Source organism: Silene latifolia, chromosome 8 (genome assembly GCF_048544455.1).
Source record: "Silene latifolia isolate original U9 population chromosome 8, ASM4854445v1, whole genome shotgun sequence".
NCBI classification, from domain to species: Eukaryota; Viridiplantae; Streptophyta; class Magnoliopsida; order Caryophyllales; family Caryophyllaceae; genus Silene; species Silene latifolia.
The window spans coordinates 103,711,306-103,722,039 of record NC_133533.1 but is presented as its reverse complement, the minus strand read 5'-3'; the positions used below and the strand labels follow the sequence as shown (position 1 = coordinate 103,722,039).

At 38.9% G+C, this 10,734-nt stretch overlaps 1 protein-coding gene across 1 annotated transcript; it reads left to right on the top strand.

Annotated features, from left to right (window-relative positions):
• The first annotated feature begins 7,156 nt into the window (after positions 1-7,156).
• LOC141595625 (uncharacterized) lies at positions 7,157-10,117 on the top strand. The gene is made up of 3 exons (XM_074415588.1): positions 7,157-7,903; positions 9,548-9,926; positions 10,044-10,117. Exons 1-3 carry the CDS (start codon positions 7,157-7,159, stop codon positions 10,115-10,117), a joined length of 1,200 nt encoding a protein of 399 aa, XP_074271689.1.
• The last annotated feature ends 617 nt before the right edge of the window (positions 10,118-10,734 follow it).

Sequence of the window (10,734 nt, the reverse complement as noted above, 5' to 3'; positions counted from 1 at the left end):
GCCATCCACTATCCAAAGGTTCTGAGTAAGGAGTGAGGGTATATATTGGGAAGCCCTTTAATCGGACACCCAATCCCGCCCGCGTTAGCGGCCTCTACTGATCGATCGTGGTTGTTTAAGTGCAAAAGTTGATAAAACGGTGTAAATGCATGAATGCACATCCAAAAGTGTTAACCTAACATGTGAGCTTTCTAAGTCGGTTTGTTAATCTAAATATCAAGCATAAAATGTCAAGTTGGATTTAGATTGATTTACATGTGAAAACGGAAATTAAACATTTATTTACCAAGTTCGGGTTATGATGTTTTACACGATCCATTTATTGAAAAAGGGTGTCAAATGACAAAGTGTAAAAAACGTAAACTTGTCAATCTGATCCGTCACGTATTCGGATAAACCGTAATCAGGATCATTCTAGACAAGTACCAAAATGGGATGTATCAGTGCCAGCAGCCTTGTTAAGGCGCGAGCCTATTGGCGAGATAAAGGGCTCTGCCCTGGTTTTGAAAGATGGAAACAGACGACCGCTTGGGGCGCGAGCCATGAACCGACCTAAGGGGGCGTCTCCTGGTTCTTGAAAAGGTTATTTAAAACCGTATTTATGATGAAAGATTTGCAATTGTTGTTTGCATGACTCGGAATAATTACTATTGTGTTAGTAACATTCATTGTCGGATTTGCATGTTTGAAAAGTATAGTTTACAAACAAAAATGTAAAATATTTGATTTGAACTAATCATGTTAAGTTCATTTCTTTGTAATTAGTCAAGTTAATCATCGTACTCGGATTAAACCGGCATGGTATAAAGAACCAAGGATGATTATGAATTATGACTAATATATTTACAAATGTAAACAAATGAGAAAAATGGTAAATAAAATAAAAGGTGTTTAAAATACCCTTTAATTTGTAATTAACCAATAATATCATCGAGTCACGGAATAAACCGTCATGGTATAAAGAACCAAGGATGATTTTTTAATGGTCAAAATATGTTTATCATAGAAATGAATTAAAATGGTAAATAAAAGAAAAGAATTTCCTTTAAAATGTAATTAACCAATTAATATCACCGGGTCACGGATTAAACCGTCATGGTATATGGAACCAAGGGTGATTATGATTTATGGCTAAAATGTTTGTCATAAAAAACGATTTAAAATGGTAAAAACCGTAAAAGTAAAGAAGTAAAAATAAAAGAAAGTGTTGGAGGAAAGACGAACTCAAACACATTTGAGTCTGACCTGGACACCCACAAGAGGCGCGAGCTTCCCTGCATAGCAAGGAGCTTCTGTCTCAGGCCAAAACTCGGTTTTGGCTCGTCTAACCTATACTTGAATCGTGTTGTGCATCATTCATGCTTATAAACTCATAAAAACAGTAGAGACATGAAATAAGTGTGATATTTACACCCTCAAACTTACGTGTATTGATGTTTGCGAAGTAGACGACTTTAGAGACGGTTTTCTCATTGTGACTAATCGTGATCAAAGAAGTTTAAAAAGGTGCATTAAAAAAGGATTTAGTTTTAAAAATGAGTTGAAAATATGTTAATTAAAACATGTTGATTGATGAATTGAGTTGGTCGAATGGGTCGGTCGAATGCACAGCGACGGTACCAAACAAAATGTGTAAGGCTTGTGTTTACGATCGGTAGGTCGTAAACACGTGTCGATTTTGTGACTTAGGAAGTCAGGTCTAGAAGTTTAACGGAGAAGGAGGGAGCGGACTCTCGCGTGAGGATTATGGTGTGTGATGATGGGTATTTATGAGAAATGTGGGAAGGTAGGTCGGTTGATTTTGCTTAGAGGCTAAGCAGATGGCCTAAAGAGGCGCGAGCCACCCCGTGATGGAAAGGGGTGTATTGTCCCTTTCAATTTGGACGTGGCCAATTCTCCATCCATTGTTGATATGTGACATTCATATAAGATGTCGTGTAATAATATGGGCATCTAATAAGATGATTTTGGTGTTACTTGAGGTAGGTGTTTTGTGTGCTTGACTCGGGTTTGACCCATGTGAGTCGGGATTTGAATTTCGAGTCGGTTTTTGGCTCGGTGTCGGTTTTGACTCTAATTAGGGTCATTTTAGTGGAAATGACATGATGAAAACATTCATGGCATTATTTTTGACATTCGAGATTTGGTTTGACTCGGGTTGACTCGAGTTGCGGGTTTCTGAGTCAGTTTTGGGTCCGAAGACGGTTTCAACTCTAAATAGTGTTGTTTTAAAGGAAATGACATGATAACGACATTCATGGCATTATTTTTGACATTCGGGATTTGAGTTGACTCAGTTTGACTCTGATTGAGTCGAGTTGCGGGTTTTTGAGTCGGTTTTGGGTCCGAAGACGGTTTTAACTCTAAATAATGTTATTTTAATGCAAATAAAGTTAGAAAACCATTTTTGAAATCATTTTTCATATCCGAGTAGTGCATTAAACCATCTCATGTATAGCCAATCCACGCACGCATATCAAAAACACGTTATAGTCTGATCATCATCGGGTGGTTTTTGGAAGGTACAGATACTGTGTATCTACACATGGTTCATGTACTTTGTTGCATATAGACTAGAATTCATGCATAATCACTAATGACCAAAGCTCATTTCTCCTACACTAGAACTAGTGCTTAAATCGGTTTGGGGAGGTTTGATCATAGGTGACTTAAGCATTTAACATGCATCATATAGTATAGTGTAGATTGCATTCATTTGTTATATACGTCATATAGAATTGCATTTAGTTAGAGCATGCATTCATTCATATCATTGTACTTCATATCCATAAAATCAAAAATCCAAAAACATGTATTTCTTTTTCATTCCTACTCCTACATGTACATTAAGGACAATGTCCAAAATAAAGTGGGGGATGGGAATTTATATTCCAAAAACACATAAAAATTGAAAAATTTTGAAAGATACAAAAACATGTCTTTTTGTTTCATAAACATAAAACCATAAAAATTTGAAAATTTGAGAAACTCAAAAATATGTTCATTTCCTTTATAGTGTAATCTTGTATATATTGTATATATTGTGTTTGTCCATCCTTTTTCACATTGATCGACTACGCCACATCCGAGACATGAGGATATTGAAGACCGCATGGTTTGATCTTTCCAATCTCCTTTTTCCTCTTTATGTTAATGACTATGTGGCTTTATTTTTATTGATGCGGTATAAACAATGTGATTATAGGACTTACATTTAGATTATTTGGCATATTAGTTGGTAGAAGCATATGCATTAGGTTGTATAAATGTTGGTTGCATCATGGCATGTAGTTTGCATGGTTTGAAAAATTTTGTGAGAGCATCTATTTGGGATACTTGACAAGTGTATATAAGGCCCTTGTAGATACTTTTTCTTCTTAAGACTTTGCTTGTTAGAATGCTTGTAAATCACCCTAGGATGTGTCATGCTAGTATCCTTTGACCCATGGATTAAGGCCTAGTCAAGAGTACCTTGTGGTGTGATAACTCATTGGCTACCGTTTATTCCAAGGTGATCCTTGAAACCATGCAACTATCATCCATATTCTATCATATTTTGTCATCAAAGGGAATGGGCACAAAAATTGTTCAAAATTTGAGTTCAAAAACTGAAATGAAAAGTCAAAAAGTTTGCAAGTTGTATCAAAAGAAAAGAGGAGTAACAAAAATGAAAACTCCTATGCTTCAAAAATAAGCACCCTCACTACAAATGGGGTAGCTTTAAAAATGTTCAAAAGAAAATGCAAAAAGTTGAAAGTTGTCCAGTGTTAAAAATGCCAAACATCAAAAGAAATGGCAAAAGAAATGTTCTCAAAATGTCAAATGCAAGAAATTGGGGGGGGGGGGGGCAACAACAAAGCAAACTCCCAAATGAAACTCAAATTCTATTGATTCCTTTTCCATCGTATCCACTTTTGTGCATGGTAGAGAGAGGACGACCCTTCTTCTTGTCTAGGCAAGAAGGGGAATTCCACGATCCTCCAGTGTTTCTAACACCATAGGAAGTCTACACTTGACGGAAGCATTTAACGATTGAGGACAAAGGTACCCGAACTTGACACAACTTGGAGGTGATTTATTGGTATCCTTCTAGGCTTAGTAGTTTGAAGAAACCGTATCTATGATGGAATACGTACCCTTAGATTGCTTCCCTTGTAGATAATTTCCGCCACTTAGATGAGAAAAGTGGCTATTCATTTTTATAGATGCATCCATTACTTGTTTTGTGTGCTTAATGCTTGGATGTATCGCCATTTTGGCAAGCCCCGCCTTGTTTTTCAAGGAGGCATCCTACCTCATGGTTGCCTTGTTGTGAGTTGAAGTGAGACCCGCTAATTGTCTCATATCGATTATACTATTAGGATAGTTTAAATAAAGGTCTAGTTTTAGTCACCTCTTTACTCGGGACGAGTAAAGGTTCGGTTTGGGGATATTTGATGTGACTCATAATTTTGCACATTTAGTCCCCTAATTGAACCTGTTTTGCATACTATTATAACATTTCATAGCCATTTTATCCGTCAAATGCTTTCTATTTTGCTTTCCTAGTGCAATTCGTATGTTTTGTAGGAAAGAAGACAATTAGGCGAAAATTCCCGTCTCCCGTGCATAATTAGAAGCTTTTTGATGATATTGGATGGACTAGTATGAAGAAGAGGAAATAATGATGACCAAGGATGTAGGAATAAAGAGTATATAGAAGGATCATAAGTTTAAAGGCAAGGATGACGAGAAGGAAGCCATTGCAAGAAGAAATTGCTCGGAACCCAAACCAAGAGTTTCTCTTTTGTCTCTAAAAGTATGCTAGATGAAACGGCGTCGAAAATAAAGTGGTCTAGGCTTTTGAATCACTCTAATAGGAGTCCGGATGAGAAAATGACGTCCGTTTTACAATCCGAGCTCAAACAAAGAAGTTGTCCACCAATCCGCTCGTCCCGAGACTCAAGACGCTCATCTCCTACAAGAAGACGCCCGTCTCCTGCTAGAAGACGCTCGTCTTGAAGCCAAATGATCCGAGCGTCTCCCCTTCAAGACGCTTGTCTTGAGGCCAAATGATCTGAGCGTCCTGACCCACAATTCGCTCGGATTCTGCTCCAGAACCAACCGTCCCTCAGCCAAGACGCTCGGGACGAGCGTATTACTTGAAGACCACCAAAACGGATATGCGCATCTCCTTCAAGAGGAGCATTTCCCTACTCAACACTTAGCAATATTATTTACTAATCTACCCTTGCTTAACCTAATGATGTACCGCTATATATACTCCATTTGAAATAATCAAAGGAAAAAAAGCCCTCTTATGGAGGCAAGTTTTCTTCAATTAAATCAAGCCCTCTTATGGAGGCAAGTTCTCTTAGATTAGATTAAACCTTCATTAGAAGTAGATTAGAATAGATTACTCTTTAATCTTTCCACAAATTACACATTAATCTTTCCTTAATTATTGTTCAACTTTATTATTGAGTAATTCAAGTTTATTATTGGGTAATTGAAGATTATTGGGTTATTATTGGAGAATTGACAACTCTTCATCAATCAATCAAGTTCTATTCTTTTATTCTTTGCTTTATTATTTGGAATCATCTTCATAGGTATAATCTCTTTTACTCTTGCTTTAATTATTGTTAATCTTTCTTACTTGTTCATCATGTTTGGCTTTGTTAGTATGATTGACAACCTTATTAACATGTTAAACTTGGTCATGAGTGAGTAGTTTCTTTAGCTAGGATTAATGGGTAATTAAGGGAAACCAACATAGGGATTGATTCATGCTTAATCTAATATGTTCACATAATTTATTTGCTTGCTTGTTGTGATTCCAACTTATGCACATGTTATGTTTGATGAAATAGGAGCCTATGAATCCTTGCATTTTTTACCCATCACTTATCTATTCAATAAGACTTGTAAGATATAAACCAACTCGAGTCTCATTAGACCATGTATAATGTTAAATAGGGAGGATTAAGTCGACTTGTAGGTGTTGTACAATCTAATCTATTCGGCTCCGGGACCCAAACCTTCTTAGGAATTGTAAGATATACACTAACTCGATCCCATCACAACAATAATTGCTTGCCTATAATTGAGAACATGTTTGTATGATCAACTCCCATGATTCCCCTATGAACCCATGATATCCTAGCACTCTTAATCATTTGTTTACATCCTTCCTTTTAGTGCTTATTTTACTTTATTACTTGCATTAGTTTAGAACACAACTACAAACCCCAACAATTGTGACACTAGCATAAATTGAGATAGATAGACTTAGAACCCAAAGCACATCGTCCCATGGATCGACCTCGACTTAACCACTAACTAGTTGTTTGTTGAGAATATAAATGTGTTTGATTGAGAGCCCCAACGACACTCTTCATCACATTTGTATCCCCTTGTTCATTATTATTCAAGTATGATGTATGATAAATATGTTTAATTAAGTACTTATTTACTTGTATTTTGACATATTGTGGCTGGGAGAACCCTGAGTTACTCCCCACTGACTGTGGCTTTCATATTTATATGATTGACAGGTTCATGATAAAGCTTAAGTGGGGAAGACCGTGTGAGCTAGCGAGTTCTTACCCTGGACCTTATTTTATTATCTATTAGACTCACCCTTATATCTTTTCCCCAACACGTTACTTGGTTTGTAAAACTTAAATTTACACCTATCGTACTTTTTTTTATTTATGTTAAGTGGATCCCGCGCTTTAGACTTAAAAAGTTTTTGAAAACCCGTATTTTCCGCCGTTTTATTTAATAACGTTATGTGGTTTTAGCCCGGGGGTTCACAGTTGGTATCAGAGCATTAGTGCTCCCGATGCACACACGTGTACCCTAACTTAAATTTCGAACTTGGCCTTGAATAAAAAATGAGAGATGGGTAGCCTTAAGGATTTATAATTGGTAGTCTTCTTGTGTATGCTCTATGTTAGGTTCTAACATGATTGAATTTTGTTGTTTTGAGAAGATGGTGCGACCAAAAAATGTGGAGAATACTATCTTGCAAGACCTTACTCAAATTCTTCTAAATCAACAAAATGCCAATGTTCAAGCCAATCCCGCTCCACAATTGGTAGATCGTCAAGGAAGTTTTGCTTGGATTGCAAGTCAACTAGCAAGAAACAAGGCTAGGACCTATGGTGGTGAGATGGACCATATTGAGCTCTCCGAGTGGTTCCGTGACATGGAAAAGAATTTCTCTCTTTATGATGTTCAAGAACAAGATAAGGTGAAGCTTGCTTCTCATTTCTTGGTGAAGGAAGTCGATCGTTGGTGGACTATGACCGGACCATCCGTTGTCCAAGACCCCACCTTTGATTGGAACCGTTTCAAGACTCTTGGGGAAACTCGTTTCTACCCTAAGGAACTCAAGCAACAAATATTGAAGGAATTCATGGATTTCAAGCAAGGAGGCCTATCCATGCAAGCCTATACCAATAAGTTTAATGACCTAGCTCATTATGCTTCAAAGTTTGTGAGGGATGAAAATGAACGAGTTTACTTCTACAAAAGCAAATTGAACCAGAAATTGGAAAGCATGGCTAGGAGAGACTCCATATCCTTTGTGGCGGTGTATGATGATGCTCTTTGGGCGGAGAGTTCCTTGAAGGCCATTGAAGATGACGCTAAATCCCGTTTTTCCTCTACTTCCTATCGTCCCAACTTTCATGGCAAGAGACCATTTGTGCCTCCTACTCCAAATTATTACAACAAGAAGAAGTTTGTGTCGAGAGTGCAAGGGCAAGGAGTACAAAACCATAGAGGACAAGAGCCAAGAGTGCAAGAGCCGAGAGGAAAAGCCCCTACATCTACTAATAGGCTTGAGAAGGACCGCAAGTGCTTCCATTGTAGACAAGCTCTACACCCCGGAGTTGGATGCTACAATAGGCCATTGGTTTGTTTTCATTGCAAGAAGCCCGGACATCATGCCATTGAATGCCCCGAGAAGAAGAATGCTACTACTCCAAATGCCAAGCCAAGAGGAACCATCTTTGTTATGAGTCGAGCCGAAGCCGCCGCTCATCCCGATATCATTACGGGTATGTTCTCAATTCTTGATCAGCTATGTCTCATTCTTTTTTATACCGGTGCATCTTTATCTTTTATATCTTCCAATTTTTCGGAAAAGTTAGCTCTTGAGCCTATACCTAGTGAGGATACCTCTATATCCTTACCTTCCGGAGAGATATTCTCATGTTCCTACTCTTTTTCCGAGGTTCCTATCTTAATTTCGGGAACTATTTTCCCCGCTAACCTACTTCGTTTTCTCCTTGAGGAATTCGATGTAATTTTTGGTATGGATTGGTTGTCTAAGTACGATGAAATATTCGAGTGTCGAGACCAAAAGATTCACCTCAAAAGCCCGTTAGGTACCCGAGTATCTTATAAGGGAGTTCGTTCCCAAGTAAGTGTGAAGTTGATTTCCGCTTTGAAGACGGTGAACTTGTTGCGGAAAGGTTGCCAAGACTTTTTTTGTGTGGTGACTTCTACCGAAGTTTCGTTGCCAAAGTTTGAAGAAGTGCCCTTTGTTTGTGAGTTTGCCGATGTTTTTCCCGATGAGTTGCCCGGAATACCTCCCGAGCGTGATGTAGAGTTTTCTATCGACCTTGTACCCGGAACCGGACCGATTGCTAAAGCTCTCTACCGTATGGCTCCAACCGAACTTAAAGAGTTAAGAAAACAACTTGATGAGATGATTGATAAAGGATTCATTTGACCTAGTGCCTCACCGTGGGGTGCTCCCGTTCTCTTTGTGAAGAAGAAAGATGGATCCATGAGGCTTTGTATCGACTACCGTGAGCTTAACCGTGACACCATCAAAAACAAGTATCCTCTACCAAGGATCGAAGATTTGTTCGATCAACTCAAAGGTGCTTCTACTTTTTCCAAGATTGATTTGAGATTAGGTTATCATCAAATTCTTGTTCGTGAGTCCGATATCCCTAAGACCGCCTTTAGCACGAGATATGGACATTTCGAGTTTAAGGTGATGCCCTTTGGTTTAACCAATTCTCCCTCTATCTTCATGGACCAAATAAACCGAACCTTTAGTGAGTTCTCAGATAAGTGTGTTGTGGTCTTCATCGACGATATTCTAATCTTTTCTAAATCTGAGGACGAGCATGCCGATCATCTTCGTATCGTTTTGGAAGATCTTTGTCGTCAAAAGTGGTTTGCCAAATTCTCTAAGTGTGAATTTTGGTTGTCTAAGGTGTCTTTTCTTGGTCATGTAATTTCTAAGGACGGTGTTATGGTAGACCCTTCGAAGATTGAAGCCGTGATTGAGTGGAAGAGTCCAACCGATGTTGGTGAGATCCGTAGTTTCTTGGGTTTGGCGGGTTATTACCGTCGCTTTGTGAAAGATTTTTCCAAGCTTTCTAGGCCGATGACTCAACTTTTGAAGAAAGAGACCAAGTTTGTGTGGACCGAAGCTTGTGAAGGTGAATTCCAAGAGTTGAAGAGGATATTGACTACCGCTCCCGTGTTGACCTTGCCCGAAGATGGGGTCGACTTTGACGTGTTTTCTGATGCCTCTAAGATGGGTTTAGGTTGTGTTCTTATGCAAAATAGAAGAGTTGTTGTCTATGCTTCACCACAATTGACAGTTCATGAGGTGAACTATCCCACTCATGATCTTAAGTTACCCGCCGTTGTTCATGCATTAAAGTTGTGGAGACATTACCTCATTGGAGTTCATTGTCGTATCTACACCGATCATAAGAGTTTGAGATATATTTTCACCCAGAAAGATTTGAATATGAGACAACGACGATGGTTGGAATTAGTGAATGATTACGATGTAGAGTTGTTGTATCATGAAGGAAAGGCAAACGTGGTTGCCGATGTTTTTAGTAGGAAGCCGACTCATTCCTTGAGTGCCATTCGTGTGCTTCCCGATGACCTTTTGTGCGAGTTTCGTAAGTTGAGTTTGCAATTTGTGGAGAGTGGTTTTGATTGCCTTGGTGCTATGGTTGCCGAGCCCATTCTTCACCGTGAGATTCTTGATTGCTTAGTGGATGATGTTACTTTCAAAGGTTTCCAAGCCAAGCTTCTTGAAGGGAAAGCTAAAGATTGTGAGATAGATGCTAGAGGTTATCTTCGTTACTGAGGACGCATGTATGTACCCGACGCTGTGGACTTGAGAAAGAGAGTTCTAGATGAAGCCCATCTATCCCCTAATTCGATTCACCCCAGAGGAGACAAGATGTATAAGGATTTGAAGCTTCAGTTTTGGTAGCCTAACATGAAGAATGACATTGTATCATATGTTGGAAGATGTATTACTTGTTAACAAGTGAAGATTGAGCATAAGAGACCCGGAGGTTTGCTACAACCGTTGGATGTTCCTCTATGGAAGTGGGAATCCATCTCCATGGATTTTGTGATGGCTTTGTCTAAGACCGTTGGTGGAAAGGATGCCGTTTGGGTGATTGTGGATAGGTTAACCAAGTGTGCTAGGTTCGTTCCTCTCAAGGAGACTTGGAGCTTAGATCGACTTGCTAGTGCTTATGTTGAGGGGATCGTTCGTTACCATGGTGTTCTTAAGGAGATTGTATTGGATCGTGACGCGAGGTTTTGTTCAAGATTTTGGAAAGCTTTGCAAGATGCTATGGGTAGTAAGTTGTTGATGACTACCGCTTTTCATGCCGCTACCGATGGACAATCCGAGAGGACAATTCAAACTGTAGAAGACTTGTTGCGAGCTTGTGCCCTTGATTTTTATTC